Source organism: Palaemon carinicauda, chromosome 15 (genome assembly GCF_036898095.1).
Source record: "Palaemon carinicauda isolate YSFRI2023 chromosome 15, ASM3689809v2, whole genome shotgun sequence".
NCBI lineage: Eukaryota > Metazoa > Arthropoda > Malacostraca > Decapoda > Palaemonidae > Palaemon > Palaemon carinicauda.
Window position 1 is genome coordinate 129,707,708 of NC_090739.1, and position 27,285 is coordinate 129,734,992.

General features: G+C 43.1%; 1 protein-coding gene across 4 annotated transcripts in view; it reads right to left on the reverse strand.

The window, feature by feature from the left end:
- The window catches only part of LOC137654742 (calcium channel flower-like), a 70,181-nt gene that overhangs the window by 42,819 nt on the left and 77 nt on the right, over positions 1-27,285 (reverse strand). For all 4 annotated transcript variants that reach the window (XR_011046706.1, XM_068388659.1, XM_068388657.1 and 1 more), the window contains exon 1: positions 27,166-27,285. This exon is cut by the window's right edge and continues 77 nt beyond it. Coding sequence is in view for 3 of the 4 variants with exons in the window: in XM_068388659.1 (XP_068244760.1) it covers positions 27,166-27,247 (82 nt within the window). In the remaining variant the exon portion in view is untranslated. The remainder of the gene's footprint in view (positions 1-27,165) is intronic.

The window sequence follows — 27,285 nt, forward strand, 5'->3', positions numbered from 1 at the left end:
CCACTCTGACCTTCACTAGGACTTGAGGCAGGAAGTGTAATTCAAAAGACAGCTTTGAATGGTTAGGAAAAATACAAATTATTTTTAAGAATTTGTAACTTGTTCCTACACAGATACAAGCCTTCGTCCTACAATAGGAGAGTTATTCTTAGGAAGGAGAAAGCTCCTGTAACCCAAATTCACCCCTACAACCTGAAATTTACAGGTGACAGACTAGGCTTCTGTCATCTAGACAGTCATGGAAGAACCTACATCCCTATGGGATATGATGTTTAAATCATAATGCTAAAGTAAAGTGATAGGTTAAAATTACTGCCCATATTCCCCTCATCATAAGTATGAGGGAAAACACTGCTATCCTAACCTAAATAGAAGAGTTACTTGGTATGGTAGATAACCTGCATTAACTTCCATTGGAGCGATACACCCATTTTGAATCACCTCGTCCCCATGAGAGGGGCCAGAAAAGTTAAGAGCAGCCAGTAATTCTACCTTTTTATGCCAGACTTGTATCCCTAAAGACCCACCCATTTTCAACCACTTTGTCCCCATGAGAGGGGCCAAAAAAGTTAAGAGGAGCCAGTCATTCTACCTTTTTATGCTAGACTTGTATCCCCAGACATATCCATTTTCAACCACTTCGTCCCCATGAGAAGGGCCAGAAAAGTCAGTCATTCTACTTTTTTAAGGTAGACTTTTATCCTCGAAGACATATCCATTTTCAACCACTTCGTCCCCATGAGAGGGGCCAGGAAAGTTAAGAGCTAGTCATTCTACCTTTTTATGCTAGACTTGTATCCTCAAAGACATATCCATTTTCAACCACTATGTCCTCATGAGACGGGCCAGGAGAGTTAAGAAGCGCCATTCATCCTACCTTTTTATGCTAGACTTGTATCCCCAAAGACATATCCATTTTCAACCACTTTGTCCCCATGAGAGGGGCCAGGAAAATTAAGAAGAGCCAGTCATTCTACCTTTTAATGCTAGACTTGTATCCAAAAAGGGGAAAAAAAGGCTTAAGGCTTAAGTACTACAGAAAATATGTTGAATGACTTGTGGGTGCATTTCCATAAATGGTGGGCTGTACAGGTTGTCTGGCATTTCCAGACTCCTACCTTCAGGATTGGCACACGTGCATATGCAGGTTCTTCTAATTCCCCTGCTGCCTATTTGTCTTGCAAAGCTGGAGGGAGATTGTGTTTCTACAGATATTCACAAGCCTACAGAAGCTGATGAGATTCTGTAGCCATGGTCTGAAGAGTTGAGTCCAATTCAGGTAGCATTTTAGTGTCCTCACAGGACAAAGAGGTAATCATCCTGATTAATGGTTTCTTACCTAGGAGATATAGATCGATTCACACCTCATCACTTATGGCCAGGGTATGAGTTTTAGCAACTAACTCAGGAGCAAAAAAAATAAAAATGACTACATTAGATGTAATACGTCACATAACTCGCCTACCCTTTTAGTCGAGGCCAGGGCATGTAAGAACACCGTTTTAAGCGTCGAAATCCTTGACGGATGCCTGATTTAAAGGTTTGAAAGAGGCCCTCCTCAGACTCAAGTACTCTGATGTTCCATGTGGGTGGCTTGAGGTTTATCAGTGAGCAAAACTGCTCAAAGCTCTTCACGGGCATCAAAAATTCCCACAAAGAGGAAATTTCTACGCCCTTCAACCTAAAGACTTGGCTCAAGGCTGAGAGATAGTCTTTCACCATTGAGACTGAAAAGAGCTTCTCTCTCCACAGGAAAATAAGGATGTCTGCTATCAGCTGCAAAAAGCATCTGACTGGAGAAGTACTCCTCCTACTTCCCCATTCGAAGAAGGCGACTGTATTATTATTACTAGGTAAGCTATAACCCTAATCAGAAAAGCAAGATGATATAAGCCAAGGGCTCCCAACATGGAAAAATAGCCCAGTAAGGAAAGGAAATAAACTATATGACGAGGTACCGAATAATAAACAAAATATCTTAGGTTCACTAACAACATTAAAATATATCTCTCATACATAAATGATGACTAGTAACTTATGTCTGCCAACAACACAAAAAAAATTTGTTGCGAATTTGAACTTCAGAAATTCCACCAATTCAACTGCCTGATTAGGAAGATAATTCCACAATCTGGTCACAGCTGCAATAAAACTTCTAGAATATTGATTGTGACGAGTCTTATGGTGGAGAAGACAAGACTATTATAATTGACTGTATACCTAATATTACGTACAGGATGTTACAGTTTGTGAAGATATGAATGCAAAGAATGGTCAGAATTATGAAAAATCTTGTGTGCAACATACAACTATCTGAATGACAGTGCCATATATTGATATACAGAGCAGGAATAAGAAATTTAATAGACTGCAAGCTTTTTTCTAACAAATTAAGATCAGAATCAGCAGCTGAAAACCAAACTGGAGGAAAAAAATATTTTCATAAAATAAATTTTTGAACATACAGTACTTACCCGGTGGTTATATAAAAATAGCTTTAGTCTCTGACGTCCGGCAGAAATTCAAAACTCGCGGCAATCGCAGATAGAGTAGCCAGGTGTACACCAGCGCCCTTACGCGAGATACACAGAACCATTCCATAATTTCTCAGATCTTCCATGCCCATAGGTCTCTAGAGGGGAGGAATAAAGTTTATATAACCACCAGGTAAGTATGTTCAAAAATTTATTTTATTATGAAAATATAATTTTTAAACATTAAACTTACCCGGTGGTTATATAAAAATAGCTGATTGACACCCTCGGTGGAGGGTTAGAGACAGCCAACATTGTTGGAATATTACTTAAGAGTTAATAAAAACAACCTTAAGGGTTCGTACCTGATAAGGAAGCTGACTTCAATGATTCTCTGCCTCATTATGTCCGCTTTCCTTATGAGATCCAGCGATCCACCCAGGGGGCTGAAAACCTCTAGGAGCTGTCAAACTGGTGTAAATACCTCTATGTTGACAGGATCACAACCAATCCCCTTGTTCTGGGCACTCTCAAGGAACAAAATTGACCACCTGACTAAAATAAAAAAATTGTGGAAGACTGTCGACCAATCTCCATAAACAACCATAAAATAGTAAAAGTTCCAAGAGAAGAAAAAGGGTACTAGGATTAGGGGAACGTAGTGGTAGATCCTTCCCCCACAACTGCACTCGATGCTACGAATGGTCCCAAAGTGTAGCAGTCCCCATAAAGAGTCTGGACATGTTTCAAGTAATGCAAGGCGAACACAGATTTACTCCTCCAAAAGGTTGTATCCATGATGCTCTACAGAGAACGATTCTGCTTGAAAGCTATAGAAGTTGCAACAGCTCTAACTTCATGAGTTTTCACTTTCAGCAGTTTGAGGTCTGCCTCACCGCAGTGTGAGTGAGCCTCTCTTATTAAAAGTCTTATAAAAAATGATAGGGCGTTTTTTGACATTGGTAACGAGGGTTTCCTGACTGCACACCAAAGAGCTTCTGACTTGCCTCTTAATTCTTTAGTTCTATCCAGATAGAACTTCAGTGCTCTTACAGGACACAGGACCTTCTCCAACTCTTCACCAACCACATCGGAAAGATTTGTAATCTCGAAAGACTTAGGCCATGGATGAGAAGGACGGTCGTTCTTGGCCAGGAATCCAAGTTGCAAGGAACATATGGCTTTGCCGTTACTGAAGCCAATATTTTGCTAAAGGCGTGAACCTCATTGACACTCTTAGCTGTTGCCAGACTAACCAAGAAAAGTGTCTTTAAAGTGAGATCTTTAAAAGAAGCCGAGTGTAAGGGCTCAAACCTGTCACTCACGAGGAACTTCAAAACAACATCTAGATTCAAGGCTGGTGAATCCTGTTGTCGCTCTTTAGAAGTCTCAAATGATTTGAGAAGGTCCTGAAGGTCTTTATTATCAGAGAGGACCAAATTCCTGTGCCTGAAGACGGCCACTAACATACTCCTGTACCCTTTGATGGTAGAGGAAGAAAAGTTGCGTTTTCTTCTAAGGTCTAAAAAGAAGTCAGCAATTTGAGTTACAGAGGTACTGGATGAAGAAACTGAGTTAGTTCTGCACCATTCTCTAAAAACCTCCCACTTGGACTGGTAAACCTTGATGGTAGAAGCCCTCCTTGCTCTAGCGATAGCCCTAGCTGCCTCCTTCGAAAATCCTCTAGCTCTTGTGAGTTTTTCGATAGTTTGTAGGCAGTTAGACGTAGAGCTCGGAGGTTTTGATGGTGTCTTGCCAAGTGAGGGTGTTTGAGATGATCTACTCTCAATGGGAGGCTTCTCGGAAAGTCCACCATCCATTCCAGTACCTCTGTGAACCATTCTCTTGATGGCCAAAAGGGAGCCACTAGAGTCAACCTGGTTCCCTCGTGTGACACAAACTTTTGTAACACCTTGTACAGAACTTTGAATGGTGGGAACGCGTACATGTCCAGGTGAGACCAATCCAGCAGGAAAGCGTCTATGTGTGTTGCTTCGGGATCCGGAACTGGGGAGCAGTGTCTCCAGCATTTTCGTTTTCGAGGTTGCGAACAATTCTATGGACGGACGACCCCAAATCCGCCATAGCTTCTCGCATACCTCTAGATGCAATGTCCACTCTGTGGACAGAACTTGATCCCTCCTGCTGAGGCTGTCCGCCATCACGTTCTTCTCTCCTTGGATGAATCTTGTAAGCAGGGTTACATTTCTTTCCTTTGCCCAAATGAGAAGAGTCTTTGCAGTCTCGTAAAGTGACCTCGAGTGAGTCCCGCCTTGTTTGGCTATGTAGGCCAATGCTGTGGTGTTGTCGGCATTGACCTGCACCACTTTGTTCAACACTGACCCTTCGGAACCTTGGAGGGCCAACAGGATTGATTGATTGATTGAAAGTTTTCTGGCATCCTGACATCTAAGGTCATTGACGCCGATACCATTTACTGTATATGAAAATTAAAAAAAAAATTCGATTAAAACCATAAAAATTAAGTCATTAAAATAGTTAAATAGTTTTCAGAAGACCTGCTTCTGAAATAAATCTAAAAATTCCGCTCGCATAGTAAGACACATCATGTCCAAGAATCTTGGCAAGGATAAACCTGCCATCCTCACCTCGAGCCTCAAACAGATATCTATTTCTTAAGTTAGTAAAATTAGGGCATTCGGTCAACAAATGCCTCACTGTTAAAGGTACTAAGCAGTCCTCGCAATACGGTTGGTGTTGGCCCTTCAGCAGAAACTCGTGTGTCAACCGTGTGTGACCAATACGGAGACGACAAAGAGTCGTCTCCCATTTTCGGGGAATCATGTTATACCTCCAAGGTGATATGATATTTGTTACTTCCCTCATTTTATTGCCGTCTTGACTGTCCCAGTGCTGTTGCCATTTATCACAAACCAATTTCTTGATGTCAGGTAGGAGATCGTTACATGGAATGGGATACCTCCTTGGTAACAACTCGGATGCCGCATTCTTCGCCAGTAAATCTGCCTTCTCATTCCCAGACACACCTACATGTGCTGGAACCCAACAAAATCGAACAGTTATACCTTTCCGTCCAATAATAAAAAGCCATTCTAAAATCTTTAAAACTAGAGGGTTACTAGAATTAAAAACTTCTAAAGCTTGAAGAACACTCCTTGCATCACTAAAAACTGTAAAATTACCCTCCTTTTCCAAAGCTATTTTCTCAATAGCGGTTAATATGCCATACAGTTCGGCAGTAAATATGGAAGCTGTTAGAGGAAGTGCACCTCTACAATTAAAATCATTACTATGTACTCCAAATCCAACGCCAGCATCAGATTTGGAGCCATCAGTATATATAAAAGTCGATCCCTTATGTTCTTCGACATGTTCCATAAAAAGAGACCTGGATTCTAAGTCAGTCATATTCTTCTTAACTCCAATAAAGTATTTACAAAATGATATGTCAGGTAATTTCCATGGAGGTGTTGATGATACCTTGAATGGAAGTACCTTATTTCTAATTATATCCAGACTATTTAAAAATCGTTTCACCCGAAAGCCATAAGGTTGAGGAGATTTTGGGTGCAACTCAAAGTATGATGCGTGTCTTACAAGGCTTGCAGTCTGAAAGGCTAGAGAGCTAGGGAGTCTTTGCAATCTAAACCAATACCGAAGAATGGAAGACATTCGGTAAAGGTCTAGAGGTAACTCTCCAGCATCAACAAGGAGACTTGGGATAGGCGAGGTTTTAAAAGCTCCAGTAGATAATCTAATACCTGCATGATGTATCGAGTCTAATATTTTTAACCGGCTTGGGGTGGCTGAAGAATATACCTCACAACCATAACTAATTTTGGAAAAAATCAAGGCCTTGTATAATTTTAAAATAGTATTGCGGTCTGCCCCCCATGATGTATGGGACAATACTTTTAAGATATTCAGAGCTTCAACACATTTAGCTTTTAGCGCTTTTAGGTGAGAAACCCATGTAAGTCTACAGTCAAATATCAAACCTAAATATTTGGTTTCCGATACACATGGTATCCGTTGACCTTTAATGTATATATCCGGGTCTGGATGTACTCCCCGGATACGACAAAAATGGACAATGGTAGTTTTACTTGTCGAGAACTTAAATCCATTCATGTCAGCCCACTGGATAATTTTATCAATAGAGAGTTGGATTTTTCTCTCAACCATTGCCATTCTAGTGCCAGCAAATGATATTGAGAGATCATCCACAAATAATGTTGAGAGAACATCCTGGGGAATGGCTGAGGATATCCCATTAATTGCTAGTGCAAAAAGGGTTACACTCAGCACACTACCCTGAGGAACTCCTTCTTCCTGGCACTTACTCTCTGATAGAGTTTCCCCCACTCTCACTTGAAAAACTCTACGTGAAAGAAATGCCTGAATAAATAGTGGCAGCTCTCCTCTCAATCCCAATTCATGAATGGTTTTAAGAATACCATATCTCCATGTGGTATCATATGCCTTTTCAAGGTCAAAAAATACTGTAACATGGTGCTGTTTGGAAGCAAAGGCTTCACAAATAGATGACTCAAGTCGTATCAACACATCAGTCGTTGAGTGCATTTTTCGGAATCCACATTGAATCGGTGATAAAATACCTTTCTTTTCAAGGTACCATATCAGCCTTGTATTGACCATCTTCTCCATGATTTTACATAAACAAGATGTCAATGCAATAGGACGATAGTTTGCTGCTAAAAACTTGTCTTTACCGGGTTTTAAAAAGGCTAAAATAATGGCTAGTTCCCAAACACTTGGGTAGCTATGATCATGCCATATTCTATTAATAATGCTTAAAATAAATAGCTTTGTATTAAAATGTACATGTTTAATCATTGCATATGGAATTCCATCGGGTCCAGGGGCTGTATCGTTGCAATGAGCAAGTGCGGAATCAAATTCTCTTTCAGTGAAAGGAGAATTATACGACTCTTCCCTTCTTGTTGCAAAATTTAAAATTTTCTTTTCTTCAGTGCTCCTATACTGGTGACCAGGGGCTCCTTCACACTTGCTGGATACATTTGAAAAATGATTAGCCAGGGCATTGCTAACTTCATTTGCTTCAGTTACATACTGGCCATTCACCTTCAACACTGGTGGTGGGTTGGGGGTGAATTTGCCAGCTATCTTTTTTACTTTCCTCCACACAGAAGATGGTGGTGTTCTACTGTTAATAGAGGAAACAAAAGACATCCATGACTGGCGCCTTGCTTCTTTCATGGCACGACGGAACTGTGCTCTACATTTCTTGTACATTATTAAATTCTCATCAGTTCTGCGTCTACGCAATCGTGTTAGAGATCTTCTTGTGGCTCTGTGGAGTGCAGTTAGTTCTGAAGACCACCACGGGACTGGTCGTCGTTTGAATAACCCTGTTGTTTTGGGAATTGAATTGACTCCTGCTGTATGAAGAGTTCCATTCAGTAGGTCTATGGCATCATCAACACTTTCAAACTGTTCTGCTCTCCCTTCGATTTCACTTAGCTCACAAAATTTAACCCAGTCTGCCTTGTCTAGATTCCAACGTGGCGATCTTTGCAAAGGCGGACCCTTGTTGGTGTTTATAATGATTGGTGCATGATCACTAGTATGCCAATCATCTAATGTCCTCCAATCAAAATCAAGAAGGCAGTTAGAGCTTGCAATTGAAAGGTCAATGCATGACAAAGTACCTGTCTGAACATGGAAGTGTGTGGGCTCTCCTGTATTAAGGAGTCCCACATCCTCATTCTCCACAATTGATGAGATAATATTGCCCCTTGTGTTGGCCAAAACATCACCCCATAAAGGATGTCTACCATTCATATCTCCCAGTAAGAGAAAAGGTTGAGGGAGTTGTTGAATGACCTCTGCTAAATCATCATATAAAATATTATCATTTGGAGGTAAGTACAGAGAGCATATTGTATATTTTCTCCCTATATCAATTTGTACAACAACTGCCTGCAGGGTTGTACGTATAGACATGGGTATTTGGGGAACATCTCGACGAATGTACATGAGACTTCCGCCATGGCTCCCTGCTTGTTGATTATATGGTGTTCTATAGCTAACATACTCTCGAGGACTAGGAGTGTTAGAATCAAGCATACTTTCCTGTAGACATACAATTATGGGGGAATGCTCATGAATTAGGAGCTTAAGTTCTTCATATTTCGCCCTCAAACCCTGACAGTTCCATTGCAAAATGGAGGAGAAAACTATGGATTATTTCTGGAAGACATCTTGGATGAGGTCTTCCCATTAGCAGTTTTTAATGTAACATTATTACCAGTAGGTTTCTTCAGAGGTGGTCTTGTTATGTTGGGTTTAACGTTGGTGATTTTCTTTGTATTCTTTTTATCTATTTGTTGAGGTGGATGGTGGACCTCAACTTGAATTTCTGATTTATTCAGTCCATCTTCTGGTTCATTAGAAACATCAACAGATAAAACATCAAATTTATTTGATGTCATAACCTTAACGTTTCTAATGGAGGGTGGAGAGAGAGATGGAGGTCTCTCTCTTTTGCGATTAATAGATGGTGTTATTCGAGGTTTTTGCACCTTTCCCACAACAGGTGCATCAGGTAAGTTAGTCTTAAGTGGAACCTCCATCAGATCAGGCAAGGACATGGCCTGAGAGAGGTTTGTATTACTTTTTGTAATGGCGGCTGAAGGCTGTACAGCAATGGGCAATGACCTAGTGTTAATACACCGTGGTAAAGCCTCAGGAGGTGATAAGGTTACCTCGTTATTTGACATTTTGTCAGATAGTATACTTTTTTTGGAGCTATTGGCAGTGCTAGGTTGGTTTGATTTTAATGCCTTAGCATATGTATTTGATTTATTTAATAATCTTTTGGCATGGGTCACACTTATGTGTTATAAGTTTGATTTGTTGAGGGCAGCTTCCTCCAACTTATATAGCTCGCAAATCTTGTCTGTGGATTTGTGATTCGAGCTGCAATTTAAACACCTGGCTCCAAGTGCACACTCTCCATGGTAAGATTTAGAGCAAATACCACACATCTTCTCATTTTTGCAAACTTTGGACGGGTGCCCAAATTTAAAACAATTAAAGCATTGCAATGGCTTCTGCTTGAAGGGTCTTACTTTAATCCTTTCGTTCTCGATAATAATATGAAAAGGTACATCAGCATCCTGGAACGTAAGGATTATCATTGATGTACCTGGGACTTTATGAACTTTCCAAACATTTAATGGACACATGGCCAGTATCTCCTCCTCTGTAAAATCATATAGGTCTCTGTTAAAAACTACGCCCCTTCCGTAGCTAAAATTTAGGTGGGGTTTGACATCTAACTTAATGTCATCATTATTTATTTTCATATTGGACAATATTACCGACTGTGTACTGGATTTGGCATGGATAAGAAAACTATTTTTTCCGAAACGAGATATATCGCCTGGTGCAATAGTTCCTACTTTTTTCTGAATCAATTTGCATATTTTAAAATAATTCCCTGTAACCCCCTTTGATTCAGCTATAAGCCACATCGGTGGTTTTGGATTTCTCTGGGAGGGCATGACTAAATCTGCGCCTTTTTCCAACCAATCGGCAGGCCTGTACACATCTAAATCTTTTGGTACCTTATCGCAGAGAGCAGCCGCGACATTCAAGTTATTAATTTTAATATTATTCAAATTACTTATTGCACTAAATGCTTCGTCATAACTACTATAAGATATCCATGAATCCCAAGTTTCAGCTTCAAGTTTCATCCTTATTTCTTTTATGCATCCATAGCATTCAAATGCTTTACATAGATCATCATAATTTGTTTCTATTGAAATTTGTGTAACATGGAGGATTCGAAGTTTCCTCGTGTTACCCAAATTACTCGATTTAGAAATATCAGTAGAATGGTCCTTTCCCGTTCCGAGGTCATCAACAGAGCTATCCCTTATCACATTAGCAGAGGTCGTCAACAGTGCCGGGGGAGAGTCAGCGTATCCAGGGGATGGGGGTTCGTTCCTTAAAGAATCCATTATAGTAAAGAGAGGGAAAAGAGTTAGTTTGATGTACCTGCTCGAGAATGTTAGGCCATCACGCGTCGGAAAGGAAATTTGCACTCTCTACTATCGGCACAATGAGAGTATACTTCCCAGATGGTCCACTCCATACCCTACCCGAAGGATAGCATCAAAACAGATATAGAGGCACAGGTGTAAGCTGAACCCGCCTGTTAGGACTGAGACCAGGAAATTATGGAATCATCCTCCCCATATCTATAATGACGGGCTTCCGGCCAAAAGCCGAGAGTCCTACCCCAAGCATTGGATCCCCCTGGATTCCGAAGACCCAACACTTGAGAATAGTTCCGCCAAAAAGGTCCAAACCATCTTCGGGATGGCTGAAATCATCCAATACTCTCATATATAGCTTTGAATGCAAACACCTCCCAACCGTGATACCTCCTCCCACTCATCAAAGCAGGCAGCAATAAAGGATGTATGAACATCCCCGCCGGGGCTACAATGGATGTGAAAACATCCAAGCCATAGGAGAAAAGAAAAAGAAAAAAATAAATATATGTGTACATAATATATACACACATATAATGAGGGAAATTTTTCTCATAGAGTTTGGAAAGCAAGACTAAAGAAAGTTTGTGAAATTAGGATAAGGTCGAAGTAGTATTGAGAAAAAGAAAAAGGTAAAAGAGAGAAATTTAGATTCGAACTGGGGGAGCAATTTCCCCAAGTTCGAGAGCCCTCTTGCCCGTCACCAAGTTTCAGCACGGGAATTAAATGCCGTGCTGAAGCTTAATGACTTCATCAAGGCATTCTCTCATTAAGAGGGAGGGCCAACAGGACTGCCAACAGCTCCTTCTGATTGATGTAGAGGCTCTCCTGATCATTTGTCCACAGACCTGAGATTTCCAACTTGCCCAGTGCTGCTCCCCACCCCGAGTCCGAGGCGTCGGAACACAACACAAGGTCTGGGCTCCTTTGTTCCAATGAGACCTTCCTGAAGCTTGCCCAGGTCGTTCCACCACCGGAGGCACCTTCTTACTGGTTCCGTAAGGGGAATGCTTTCCGTCTCGAGGCTCTCCTCTTTGTTCCAATGAAGATTGAGGTGGAATTGAAGAGGCCGGAGATTCAGTTTTCCCAGGGAAACAAATTGTTCCAGTGAGGAGGGGGTTCCCAGCAGACTCATCCACTCTCTTACCTAACAAACTCTTTTCTCTAGAAAAGTACGAAGTTTCAGGAGGGCTTGTTGTATCCTTGAGGGTGACGGAGAAGCCTGCAAAGCTAGACTCCGATTCTCCATCCATAAATAGAGGATCTTCTGTGATGGTATCAATTGAGACTTCTTTGTGTTTACAAGAAAACCCAGTTCCTCAGACAATCTCAATGTCAGACGCAGGTCCTCCAGACAGCAATTGAAGGAATGAGCCCTGAGAAGCCAGTCGTCCAGATACAAGGAGGCTCTGATGCCTCTTGAGTGCAGCATACTCGCTACATTTAACATAAGCTTCGTGAAAATTAGAGGAGCGGTGCTGAGGCCGAAACACAAGGCCCGAAACTGGAAGACTTCCTTCCTGTACACGAACCTCAGTTAACGCTTGAAACTTGGATGGATGGGGATATGAAAGTAAGCGTCCTGGAGGTCTAACAAGACCATCCAGTCGGCCTTTCTTACTGCTGCTAGCACAGTCTTTGGCGTCTCCATAGAGAACTTCGTCTTCTGAACGTAGTCGTCGAGGATACTTACGTCCAGGACTGGTCTCCATCCCCCCGAGTTCTTGGGAACCAGGAATAGGTGGTTGAAGAACCCTGGTGACTTCAAGTCTCGCACCCTCTCTACTGCTTTCTTTTCCAACAAGAGACATTTGGAGGCGCATGGCCTGTTTCTTCAACTCCTTGTATCTGGGAGAGAGATCTATCGGATCTAAAACTAACAGAGGTTTCATAATGAAAGGAATCTTGTATCCCTCCTTTAAAACACGAACGGACCAAGGGTCTGCTCCCCTTCTCTCCCAGGTTCGCCAGAAGTTGTTCAGTCTGGCCCCTACTGCTGTCTGAAGGCGAAAGCAGTCAGACTCTGCTTGGCCCAGGTCTGGAACCTCTCCTTTTAGCTCTCCTCCCGTCGGGTCTGAAGCTACCCCTACTGATGGACTTTCCTCGTAAAGGCTGTGAAGATTCAGGAAAAGGAATTTCTTCTTTTGGTTTACGGCTAGTAAAGGAAGTCGGTAGGACCTTCCTAGCAGTCTTTGAGACCAAGTCTTGAGTGGCCTTCTGGGTCAAAGCGGAAACAACCTCTCTCACTAACTCCTGAGGAAACAGAGAAGGAGAAAGAGGTGCAAACAGCAATTCCGACTTCTGGAAGGAAGTAGCCCCCATAGAAAGAAAATAACACACTGCTGCTCTTTTCTTAAGAACCCCAGCTGTGAATAGGGCTGCCAACTCATTATAGCAGTCTCTAACGGCTTTATCCATACACGACATATATATAAAAGTATCGGTGTAAGGATCTTTTAGGGTTGAAACTTTCTTCCCCAAGGTTCCCAGAGTCCAATCCAGAAAGTTGAAAACCTCGAAGGCTCTGAAGACGCCTTTGAGGAGATGATCGAACTCAGAAGTCGACCATAGAATCTTAGTCCTTCTCATGGCCAACGATGAGGAGAGTCTACTAGGCTTGAAAAGTCACCCTGGGCAGAGGCAGGAACTCCCAAGCCGCGAACTTCTCCTATCTCGTACTACAAACTTGACCTGGACACTAATCTAGCTGGAGGAAAAGCGAAGGCTGTCTTGCCTTGGTCTTTTTGGGACTGCATCCAATCTCCCAACATCCTTAACCCTGGAAAGGTATGATGGGTCGTACGCGACCCCTACAGCATTTTCAAAACCTGTTTTTTCCCCATAAATCATCAGCTGTCTCGAATATGGAAGTGATCGACCTGCAAGGGGTGACTAGTCTACATGCCATTGTCTGCTTTAGGACTGACTTTCGTCTAACTTCCCTCCTTCCCCGTTTTTTTATCCCCCCAGGGGTCGACCTCGACCCTGACATACCTTTATAGGGGTAAGTGATCAAACAGCAAAGTTATTACATAATTATAAATTGTCGAATAGTGTTGATACTTGTTTGGTTCTTTATAGTTGGAAAGTGTGGGTGGATGGTGTGTCTACCACTTGCATGACATTGGTTTTGGCTTAGATGCCATATATAGCCATGAGGTCCATTTTCCCTCAAATGCTAATTTCTGAATTTTTTCATTTTTTGCAAATTTCTGATTTTTTTTCTGATTTATTTAGAATTTATCTTCAATAATGGCCAGCAGGCAGTATTCCCTCGGCATGGATGTCATCAACACACTTCTAATGGAGTTAAAAAGAGATGTTGTTGAAACCTTGAAATTTACATACCCATTCTTCATTTCAAGTGGTAGATTGGGCTGTAAGAGTTGTTGAGGTCTGCGGCCATTTTGTTGACATACCCGAAAGGTAAGTTGGCATATCTCTATATATTCTTGTTCTGTATAGAATTCGTGATATTTTGGTATATTTTAATGCATGAATATCATATTTTATAGGAGATACAATGATTTTCATAAGAAATTTACATTATGAAACTAGGCCGTCAAAAAATGACCTTTAGATTTCGCCCCTGATATAACAGTAAATTACATCTTAGTGCACATTTTATTATGTATTTCTGTTCTAGGATAATATGAGTTTATTCTATAAAAAAAATTAGCCTCTTCCTATTTCATTTGGGTACCCAAAAAAATTATTGAAATTTGGACAAATTTTTTTGGCCAAAAAAAGTTACCCTTTTTTTCTCATTTCAGATCTTGACTTCTATGGGTCCAACTCATTTACAGCAATCACACGCTGTTGCTTTGCCATCTAAGAAGGTGTCCCTAAAGGGATTTATGTGTATATGTATATTTCTATTTTTTGTGAATATTTACGTCGTCTTTTTTTTGTATACTTAAATTTTTAATATATTTCCAATAAATAGTTATTTTGTAGATGGGTATCATTTATATTTTGAGTAGTTTTTAGCATTCTTTGAAGTATTTTTAGCAACTCAAACAATACAGATTGATGCATAACTAAATTTTTCCTGAATTTTTTTTGGAGTCGGGGTCGCACGCGACCGAGTATACCCTTAAAGGGGTGTCCGAGTAGCGTACCTATCCAGGGTTAAAGCTCTCTTCGAAGACCGAGAGAGAACCATCATAATGAACAGCGATTCTTTCACTGCCTTCCCTAAGGCAAACTCCGAAGGCGGTGAATGCGGAGCAACAGGAACAAACTGGTCTGGAAATTGTTCCGTAAAGACTTTCATAATCTTTTTTAAGGTCTTAGGCTCTTCTCCCTCAGAGAAATCATTCAAAAGTTCAGCCGGGGAAAAGTGAACATCAGGCTCTTCCTCCGATAAAACTAACTGTCGTAGAGGCATCTTGCAGAACAAGAGGAGACTCCTTACCAGCCCGACCACTGTCCAACACAGGTGTAGGGTCATCACGCACAGTGTCACGATGATCCAACGCTTGACGCTCAGAAAGAAGTCGCTCGCGATCATGAGGATCGGCACTACGGCGCCCACGATCTTGACGCTCGGTAAGACTGACGTCATCATGACGTCCACTGCTCTTACGCTTGGCGTCACGTCCGACTGCATGTCGTTCAACATCTGATTGACGTTGGGCGTCATGTTTCACTTGACGTTCGACGTCACGCGCTTGTCATTCGACGTCACGTCTAACTTGACGCTCGGCGTCACATTCAGCTGCATGGCGGTCGTCGTGCTTGGTTGGTTGACGCTCGGCGTCACGCCTGGTAGCTTGACGTTTGGTGTCAAGAGGATCAGGATCTCGATGTTTCACAGAAACGTTATCACGACGTTTAGAGCCGTGTTTAACTGCTTGACGCTTGGGAAGCTGTCAGTCGTCAAGCGCTTCTATACTAGCCACCTTACGACGCTTTCCTGCAGTCGGGACCTTGGCGAAACACTTCCTTGTTGACAGCAGGATGATACGTCTGCATAAAAGACGAGAGCTGCTGCTGCATGTCTTGCAACATACTCCAATTCAGGTCATCTTGCGGTGACGTAGGTGAAGTAACTTCAACCGCAAACTTGCCTTCTTCATCGCTCAAGAAACGCGCCAAGCGTCCGGAAGACGGCAACCAGTCTGACGGTGGCGGCGGAGCATGAACGGTGATACCAGACTCAGGAACTAGATCCGCAACAGGCTCTAGACATTTGTCAGATTCTGACATCCTATCAGGACGTTTAGCAGGAGAACCTTCATCAGACGAAGGGAAACACTCAGGACTGCTCCAATGGCTACATCCAGGCGCTGGCGGCGACAAGTCACGACGATGAGCTACTGCATCCATTTTCCTCTTAACCCTTTTGTAAGATACGCCATAACGTATTTCCAAGAATTTCTTTTTTGTGTTCTTTGTTAACCATGAGGATTAATTTAGTTTTCCTTTACGTTCTCCAGGACCAACTCTAAGCGCTGAAAACATAACCTTATATGGGCATAGCGATGGTCTAGCTCCATGATTGGTCGGCTCAGAGGGGCATCTCGCGCTAGACAGAGTGACGTCACGGCCCCGGACCTTGGCAGTGCATGGCTGTCCGCTGTGGTGTGAGCATCTCTGTGCTCAGCTTGCTGTGTTGACTGATGCGGTGATTTAGGAGTGTCTCTCCGTGTGTGAAGGACCAATCACACATTTGGCTTGATAACTAATCACTCGCAGGAGATTAACGGTACCACCTGTGAATGTTCTTTGAACTGAACTTGAAACAGAATTGGCGTTGGGAAAAGATGTAAGTCTATTATTTATTGTAATGAACCCTATTGCAATTCATGTAATCCTGTACCATTGCTGTATTTTCTTTATTGACTTGTATTTATGTATTATAATGAACCCTATTGCAATTAATGTAATCCTGTACCATTGCTGTATTTTCTTATTGACGAGCTGTTTTTTTTGTTTGCAGCTAAAACCTCGTCCGATATACAAGTTGTACTCTTCAATATATCTAATTATAAAAGACGTGAGTTTTCAAGACCTACATGCCAATAACTTAGAACTTTAGCCGAGAGTGAACCCTTCTCCGGTGTTCTACTGTTTTAGATCTTTACACAAAGTGGGTCTCAGATGACTGATTGTAACCTGACTATCAAGAAGTGAATCTTTCTCAGACGTTGACGCCGAGCTGGGAACATCGTCATCATGTCGGAGAGATCATTAAAATCAAGAACGTCATCCAAGAGCGACACAAGCGAGGTCCGCCGAAAGCTGTTAGAAGCGCAAGCTAACTTAGCCAAGGTTCAACTGAAGGCACGCTTAGAAGCGGAAGAACGTGCAGCCAAGAAGAAAGCTGAAGCTGATGAACTCGCTGCTCAGAGAGATGCCGAGGATCGGGCCGCTAGAGGGCTAGCGGACGCTGCATTGCTGGAGGCCGAGCTCGAGGTTCAGAGACAGCAACTTGAATACGAAATTAGATCGGAGGCAGGAGAGTCGCAATGTGGTTCGGAAGTGTCTTCACATGCCGGAAGCGTGAGAGTTCCCAGTGTAAAGGTCATGGAGACTGAACATGAGTCTAGGATCAATCAATGGAGGCTAAGTGTCGCCCACCACCACGAGAATGACCCAAGTGCTATGCGGACATTAGACCCTGTAGAACATACAAGAGGACCAGAATGCCATTCTACACCCATGGAAGTCCACTCACGGCCATTGGATCCCACCTCAACTCCTTTCGCACCACGACATGCTACATTTGAACCCTCTGTTACTAACCCCTTGTCCAACAACTCTCAAGTGCTTAAGGCACTCGAATGCACTCTTGCTAGCAGCAATGAGTTGGCGCGGACAACGCTGTTACCACCTACTAAACTTGAGCGCTTTGGAGGCGACTTCACCAAATTTAATTGGTTCAAGATGTCCTTCAAATGGCACATTGAGAACAATACCTCGGACCCCGAGCGCAGGCTGAACCACTTGTATCATATCCTAGATGGGCCTCCGAGAAACCTGGTTGAGCACTGCTTGCACCTGTCACCGACAATTGGGTACGATGAAGCTTGGAAGCAGCTGAGTGAATTCTACGGCAGAGAAGTCGATACTACCGAAGCTTTTATTCATCAGCTTCTCGAATGGAAGGAAATCCCAGCAGGTGATAGCGAAGGTTTAATGAACTACGCTTCTTACCTAAAGAAGGTGAAGGCAGCACTGGGTGCAAATTACACTAGAATTGAGCTGCAAGAAACTATGAGAAAGATAGTGGAAAAGCTCCCTCACCCTCTTCGGGTAAGATGGGTCTCTAAGTACCTGGAACACGAACACAAGCTTCCAGCCCTGATCACCTTTGTGGAGAGACAGGCACTGGTCGCTAAAGAATTGAAGTACTGTACTACGAGTGCGACCGTCGTCCATCCAAGGGCAAACCTGAGGACACGAGCAAGCCGATTAAAGCTAAAGCCTTGCCTGTTCACCACAGCTCTCCTTCCGACAATGGGATATATTGCGTATACTGCAAGAAAAATAAGCACGGACTTCAGTCGTGCCACCGATTCCAAAGCCTCAATTTGGATGACCGCTGGAATGCTGTGGTGGATGCCAAACTCTGCTTCAGATGCTTAAATGTCGCGCACAATCACGAAACCTGTGAAGAAGAATCTACGTGTGGTAAGTGCGGCTTGGGGACGCATCACACGCTCTTGCACTATGTGAAGAAAACCCCTTCAAGGGACAGTGCAAACTCCAAGAGAGCAACTGTGTCCAAGACATCTGACAAACCTAAAGCGGAGGCCGTGAAGACTAGCAATGCACCACCTGATAGAACTAACACCAAAACCGCTCTAGAGGCTGGGACTCCTGCGACGACGGGGCACGTACACGCCATGTCCACTGACCGACGACCTGATGGTCGTACAATGTTGAAGCTTATCCCAGTCATGGTGAACGGAACGTGCACTACGGTCGGCTTCATAGATGGAGGAGCCGCACCCACGCTAGCCGCAAGGAGCCTAATAGATCGGCTAGGTGTAACGGGAAGGCCTTGCAACCAGACCATGGTGACAGAGGCCGGTACGTTCGACTGCAAGGAAGTGGTCCAACTCACCCTTGGTAACATCAACGGAGGTGAGGAGGAAGAACGAGTAAAAGAAGTCTTTGTTACTGACAAAATTAATGTGTCGACGGACTACATAATGCCTTCGGACTGGCTGAAGAGATGGCCACACATGGCAGACGTAGAGATGCAAAGCTTGCCAACTGACCACGAACAGGTCGAGCTAGTGATCGGGTTAGACACGACCCTGAATCGAGTCATTCTGGAGCAACGCCACGGCACTGCCAATGAGCCATCCGCCTACCTAACCAAGCTTGGTTGGGTGGCTTTCGGTCCTACTGGAGACCGGTCTGCATCGGAGGTCTCACCCGTGCATCATGTTCATCGAAAATTTGACCCTCAAGACTTGACAGAGGTACTGCAGAGTCATTTTAATAGAGATTTCTTCGAAAAGGAATCCCTCTCCAAATTGGAAGATTCCCTAGAGGATAAGAGATTCTTGGCCACCTTGAATAACACGACACAGCATCGACATGGAAAGTACGTGGCCAAGCTGCCATTCAAGGACTCTACTCCTCTACCTGATATGAATATGGCAATTCGACGAGCCCGAAGCTTGAAAAGAAGACTAGACAACGACGAAGCTTACAAGACATCCTACGTAGCTCAGATGGAGAAATATACTGATAAGGGCTACGCCGAAAGGGTTCCTGTAAGTCAGCTAGACAGGGAGGACGGGCGCGTATGGCTTATGCCGCACCACTCTGTCAGGCATCCTGTCAAACAGAAAGACCGAGTGGTCTTCAATCAGAAGGCAAGGCACCGAGGAACATCTCTCAACGAACATCTGATGCAAGGCCCCGACCTCACCAATAGCCTGACGGGTGTTCTCCTGCGTTTTAGAGAGGGTCAACATGCCATCACAGCAGACGTGCAGGAGATGTTCCATCAGGTGAAGGTACCTGAAGAGGACAGAGACTGCCTGAGGTACCTCTGGTGGCCAGAAGGTGTCACCAGCAAAGAACTGCAAGTCTTCAGAATGACGTCCCACGTTTTTGGCGCAAGATCATTGCCGAGCGTCGTTAACTTCTGCTTACGCAAAACGGCCCTGGACTTCGGAAGCATGTATAACGAAGAAGCTTCTAACTCTATACGTCGCAACTTCTACGTCGACAACCTCCTCAAGGCGATGGATGATGAGGAAGAATGCATTAAACTGACAAGAGATCTGATCAACCTGTGCAGGGATGGAGGTTTCCGTCTTAACCAATGGACCTCCAGCAGCAAGCAAATTCTAGCTGCGATCCCCAGAGAAGAACGAGACGACTCTGTGGCTGTCCTAGACTTGAATAAAGATGAGCTGCTAAATGAACGAGCCCTGGGGATCCATTGGAATATGAGCATAGACGTGTTCACGTTCAGAATCGTCCTTAAAGACAAGCCTTTCAACCGACGTGGTGTGCTCTCTGTTGTTGCATCGATCTATGACCCCTTGGGCTACTTATCCCCCGTCACTTTGATCGCGAAGATCCTGTTGCAAGAAATGTGCCGAAGGAAGCTCTCGTGGGATGAGGAGATGTCTGCTGATGAACTTGTTCGATGGAAGACCTGGCTTGCGCAGTTGCCACAACTGGAAGTTCCAACTGCGAAGGTCCTTCATACCACCAGACTTCGGAGATGTTGACACCCTTCAGCTGCACCACTTTGCAGACGCAAGTCAGACAGGCTATGGTGTAGTCTCTTACTTGCGTGTAGTTGGTGTCAACGGAAAGATTCATTGAACTCGTCATAGGACGGGCGAGAGTCGCCTCTCTGAAAAGGACCACCATCCCTCGTCTTGAGCTGACGGCGGCTGCTATCGCTGCACAGATGGACTCAAAGCTGAAGACTGAGCTCAATCTGAAACTGGCCCCGTCAGTCTTCTGGACTGATAGCACGTCAGTACTGAAATATCTCAGAAATCCGACTGCGAGGTATCAGACCTTCGTGGACAATAGGGTCAATCTCATTAAGGATACATCCGACATTATGGCTTGGAGATACATCAATACTACTGCGAACCCAGCAGACCTTGCGTCACGTGGCCTCTCCGTCGCTGACTTCCTCCAATCATCTTTGTGGTTTTCAGGACCAGATTTCCTCAAGATGGACGAAACGCACTGGCCAACCATGCCCGAAGATGTTGTCAGAGGAGAGCTTGATCCAGACGCCGAAGTGAAGACTTCTCTCGTCTTCGATATAACGAAGAAAGAACCAACGTTCATTGAATCAATAGCAACAAGATTCTCCTCCTGGTTGAAGTTTGTCAGGACCGTCGCGTGGATGACAAGATTTATCCGCCACATGCAGAAGGCTCGCCCATACAGCGGCGACTCACTCTCGAGTGCGGAGCTGCGTACTGCGGAGAATTTGATCTGGAGACTGACCCAAAGCCAAGAGTATGAAGAAGAGTTAAGCACCCTCTCGAAGAAGGGAAGATCGCTGAAGAGGTCTAGTAAATTAATCAAGCTGAGACCATTTCTCAAGGATGGATTGCTCCACGTTGGTGGTCGATTGCAGAAATCAACACAGGCAGATACGGCCAAGCATCCGATCATCCTACCCAGCAGTTCTCCGGCGGTCAAGCTTATGGTGAGAGCCACGCACGAATCCTGCAGCCATTGTGGCCAGAACCACCTGATGACCCAGTTGAGGACAAACTACTGGATCGTCCGCGGAAATGCGATCGTCAAGACTGTCATTCGAGAATGCTTGGTCTGTCGCAGATTAAGTCGTCGTCCTTTAGTTCAGGTGATGGCTGAACTGCCATCCGACTGGCTTTGTCCAGATGAACCCCCCTTTACTAACACTGGGTCGGACTGCTTCGGACCGTTCTTAGTGAAGCAAGGAAGGTCCACAGTGAAGCGTTGGAGCGCTATCTTTACATACCTTACCTCGCGAGCAGTCCACCTGGAAGTGATCGATACAATGGAACAAGACTCCTTCGTCAACGCCATCAGGCGTTTCGTCGCTCGCAGAGGGCCTATCAAGAGAATGTGGTCCGACAACGGGACCAACATTGTGGCCACGGAACGAGAGCTAAGAGAAGCTCTCCAGCGCTTCAACGAAGGAGAAATCAGAGACACACTCTCGATCCGAGGCATAGAGTGGAACTTTCATCCACCACATGCCTCACACTTTGGCGGAGTGTGGGAGCGTCTGATCAGGTCCGTCCGAAGAGCCCTCACAGCGGCCTGTCTCCAACAAGTCACGACTGATGAAACGCTTCGCACTCTGTTCTGCGAAGTGGAGGCTGTTGTTAATAGCCGACCTCTGACGAAGATCAACGACGACCCGAACTGCCCTGTCCCTCTCACGCCTAACATGATCCTAACTTTGAAAGGGTCACCCGATCCCTTCACATCCACATGCAAGAAGGACATGTATGTGAAGAGGCGATGGAGACAGGCACAGTTCCTCGCTGACGAATTCTGGCGCAGGTGGATACAGGAGTATCTCCCCCTGCTTCAGGAGCGCCAGAAGTGGTCAGTCCCAAAGCGTGACATCAACGTCGGTGACGTCGTTCTAACGCTGGACGAACGGCTTCCCCGAGGCAGCTGGCCTCTAGGGAAAGTCATGGAGGTCACTCGGAGCGCTGACGGTCGCGTACGTCAAGCTTTGATCAAGACTGAGAACGGCGAGTTCAGAAGGCCTGTGCAGAAACTGTGCCTTCTCTTGGAAAATGATAAAGGCGATGATATAAAGTGATGTATATGAGGTGTAATGAGCGTACGCCGAGCGCTGCTCGCTGCATTTTGTAAATTTTGAATTTTATTATTTGAGTTGAAAATATAGCAAGGTCATTTGAATGAAGTAACCCAAGTGATGCCGTATCTACGGAAATATTTAGCCCATGACCAAATAGGGGGCAGTGTAAGATACGCCATAACGTATTTCCAAGAATTTCTTTTTTGTGTTCTTTGTTAACCATGAGGATTAATTTAGTTTTCCTTTACGTTCTCCAGGACCAACTCTAAGCGCTGAAAACATAACCTTATATGGGCATAGCGATGGTCTAGCTCCATGATTGGTCGGCTCAGAGGGGCATCTCGCGCTAGACAGAGTGACGTCACGGCCCCGGACCTTGGCAGTGCATGGCTGTCCGCTGTGGTGTGAGCATCTCTGTGCTCAGCTTGCTGTGTTGACTGATGCGGTGATTTAGGAGTGTCTCTCCGTGTGTGAAGGACTAATCACACATTTGGCTTGATAACTAATCACTCGCAGGAGATTAACGGTACCACCTGTGAATGTTCTTTGAACTGAACTTAAAACAGAATTGGCGTTGGGAAAAGATGTAAGTCTATTATTTATTGTAATGAACCCTATTGCAATTCATGTAATCCTGTACCATTGCTGTATTTTCTTTATTGACTTGTATTTATGTATTATAATGAACCCTATTGCAATTAATGTAATCCTGTACCATTGCTGTATTTTCTTATTGACGAGCTGTTTTTTTTGTTTGCAGCTAAAACCTCGTCCGATATACAAGTTGTACTCTTCAATATATCTAATTATAAAAGACGTGAGTTTTCAAGACCTACATGCCAATAACTTAGAACTTTAGCCGAGAGAGTGAACCCCTCTCCGGTGTTCTACACCTTTTACCCCCAAAGGACGTACTGGTACGTTTAACAATACTCATCCATTTACCCCCAAGGACGTACCGATACGTCCTTGCAAAAAACTGCATATTTTTGATAATTTTTTGAGAAACTTCAGGCATTTTTCAAGAGATTGAGACCAACCTGACCTCTCTATGACGAAAATTAAGGCTGTTAGAGCAATTTAAAAAAAAATATACTGCAAAATGTGCTTGAAAAAAATGTTATCCCTGGGGGTTAAGGGTTGGAAAGTTCCAAATAGCCTGGGGGTAAAAGGGTTAAGAGGTCTGGAGGCTTGACGCCAGCCCTTGCTGTGCGCTGCGTCATCCGAGGATGAGGAAAACACCTTAACCTCACCTTTCCCATGGTGAGGGTGAGCGTCCTGTGAAGCGACAACAGGTACGCTCGAGGGGACATCTGCTCGAGCGATAACGCCTCTCGTTCCCTTTCGCCGATCGACATTCCTTCTCCCAGGGGTTGGGGAGCTTGGAAGGGGTCTAAGGCTAGGTGAACCACAGGTTCGAGCAGACGCACCCTCCACTGCACTTTTCGCACTAACACTTTTTAATTGATTCACATCGGACATAAGTTGGTTCCTGTCCGCAGCGAGCGATTCAACCCTTACTCCCAGGGCCTGAATCGCGACCATCATATCTTTAAGCGCAGGCTCAGTGGTAACAGTAGTGGGATCAGAAACTACCACTACAGGGGAAGGATTAGGTTCAATGACACGGGAAGAGGATAATTCTCTAGAACGAGATGAACTACGTCTAACTCTGTCTCTCTGAAGTTTACGAGTGTAGCAGTCAAAAGCCAGCCACTCACTCTCAGACAACAAAACACTTTCGTCACACCGATCCCCCAACTCACATACTTTACCCCTACATTTAACACAAATTTAGTGGGGATCTACAGCTGCTTTAGGAAGCCGGGTCTTACACCCTTTCACACACTTTCTATGAGCGGGAGAAGGGTCGGCCATTATGAATAGTTAATAAGAGATATCAAAACAAGCAAGGGTCAAGATAATCAAAATAATCTAAATCAATAAAGTTTCAAGAGAATCCGAAAGCAAAATCCAACAAGCGAAAACCAATAACCAAAATTGTAGTACATCACCAAAGATAACTGCCAAAATCCAGGTTAATTAACAAGTGAATTACAACAACGTCGCCGGCAGAGAAGATCTGAGGAATTATGGAATGGTTCTATGTATCTTGCGTGAGGTCACTGGTGTACACCTGGCTACTCTATCTGTGATTGCCGCGAGTTTTGAATTTCTGCCGGACATCAGAGACTAAAGCTATTTTTTATATAACCACCGGGTAAGTTTAATGTTTATAAACAAAATTTCTTCAGAATATATTGATCACCATAAATCTTAAAACTTTCTCAAGCTAATTTTTTTTTGCATTTGAAATTCAAGCTTTGGATATAATAAATAACACAGGAATTATCAAATTTGCATAGAGGGAGGATATGTACCCTGGAATCTTTCACACTGACTGTCTACAATGTAGAAGACACCGGAAAATTAGTGTTCGAGTATCCACCATGAATACAGATTAATGTGACTAGTTTCACATATAAGTTGTGACTAGCCAGATATACATAAATATCTGGAAACTGTTATAGATCACAAAAAGTTACAATTCTGGTTTTGCCAACTGATTTTGTCTCAGGGTTGGGTGAAGATTGTACATAAATCACACTCAAGAGCTTTGTAAGGTATAACTTTATATGAGAGCTGTTCACAGGTATTGGGTGTGCTATGATGAGGAACACTGCATTCTAGGTTTATATAGGTAATTGGAAAATCATAGGGCACAAAACCCCCTAACATGAAAAAAGAAAAAGTGGTGTAAGAATACCACAAAACAGTCACGGTTATATGCGAGATTTAAAATGTTATACAGTTTCTGGTGTGACTTTGATGAAATTTAAATTCCCACCCTTAAGTCTGAAACCAAAGTTAACTACTGTACAGAGCCATAAGGTAGAAAACTAAATTAATGTACCAGTTTTAGTCTCAAGGGGCTATAACAGGGGATACTGATGAAGACAGTAAAATAGAATGAATCCAATTTGTAGCTATGTTAGATAATGTGGAGGCCGAAGTATATAACACTAGCATTGACCTGCTTTCATGACCATATTTTAATTTCTGAGCAAATTTTAGTGTACTTGTTGTATAAAATGAGATAGAACAGTCTATCCTACTGTAGCCCAACCTTACTCATGATCATTTTGTTAGTATCATAGGCTATTATTATAATTTAAAACAATATAAACTATCTAAAATCTCATAGATGAAAATGACGTTTAAGTATCAAGGATGATTTACAATATACTCGATGTGCTATAAACTGCCCAAACAAATTAAAACACATGTCAATATATGATACTTTAATCTCTCGGGAAACTGGAATTCACTAAAATGACTAATGGAGGCTGGAGCATAACAACTTGTGCATCGCTTGACTAAAATCTGAACATATCATTTTCTAGGTGCATTGTTTACTTTTGAGACTGATTGGGGATTACTGGGAATGCATTGATTGCAATCACTTTTAGCAGCTTTAGTTTTTTTTTATGAGGCAATCATTAGCTAGCTTTTAATAACAAATTAAAAACAGTAAATATATGATACTCTAGTTTCTAGCAAAATTGGAATTTGCTATAAGAAATGGGCGAGTGCTGGCTAGTTTGGTATTTTTTCTATAAGTATGTTTATTAGGGGCTGGGGCATGATAACTTACGTATTGGTCGATTAAAATGTGAAGTATGTTTTTAACTCTGTCCATTGTTTACATCTGACAGACTGAAGGGGACTTATTGCGCATGCTTGGTTTCTGTGCATTTTCAATGACGTATCTATCAGGTGGTATTTTTAACCAATTAACAGCTCACAGGTACTTCTTCATAAGTTCCCGGATGTTGTTCTACAACTGCCATTCTTTTACCACCTTCACCTTCAGTTTCAACTTAACCTCCATCACCTAAAGACGTCTCCAAGAGGGAACTTATGGGAAGCACATCAATCTATTTCAAAATTTAGTATAATTTCGTTTATGTCGGCAATTGATTATGATGGAAATACACTCCGTTCAGTGTAAAGCTATGGTTACTCATGTGAAATTAAAAAAGAACAGCAAAATAATGCCTCAAAGGACCAATTCTGACTTAGTTTTCAGGGAAGACCAGCACATTTTCTATTGCAAAGCTTCTATAAAGATTGCCAAGAGAAAAAAGAAAAGAAAAAGGCAACGGTGTCAATCATAAGGTAAGGATTTATTTGTGATTTAGTTTGTGACCTGGGAAGGGAGGTACAACTAGCGGCTGTGACCTGGGAAGGGGGTGGCCCCTGGCTAGGGGTTGTGACCTGGGAACTACTAGGTTAGCTTATGTTAGGTTAGGTTAGGTGGGTTTATTAGGTTCTGTACCCTTTAACAAATATCAAAAGTTAAATAATCACGTTTTGGTCTGTTTTCAGCCATTTACATGACCCATATATTTTTCAAACTGGTTACCTTGGGCTTATTTTGCATTTCTGACCTATTATTATTTCTTTAAATCACTTGTTTATGACATTCCCCCACTTGCAGAAATATTATACAGTAGGAAGCAGCCGAAGGGAACTTCCATCAGGACGACATGGCCATCTCACCCAAAAATAGATTTTGCCTATATCAAAATCACTTTTATGGTTTGAAAGATGTGTTACAAACTACCCAAAAACAATTAAAGCTATTAAGGCTAAAAAGAATAATGGCGGAGGCTAGCCTAGCTTAGGGTATAGTTGACCTAATCCAAAGACGTTTAAACAACAGGTTAAATGAAGAGATCTTTCGAAATAAGTTAATTGACTATAAATAAGCTATTATTAGAAGTGAATTAGTTCCTAAGGAGAGAATAAAAAAGACATTTATATAAAAATGACGAAAGACCAAAATCTGTGTGGGAGCAGATCACACTTTCTACCCTTCGCCACTTACTTATGCCTCCTCCACAGCCCACACCACGGGCACCATATTTTTGCCACCATGGAATGGCTTCCTGCTGTCCTGGGGCATTCATTTTTCGGAGGTCCTTAAAGTATTTGCACTCGTAATTAC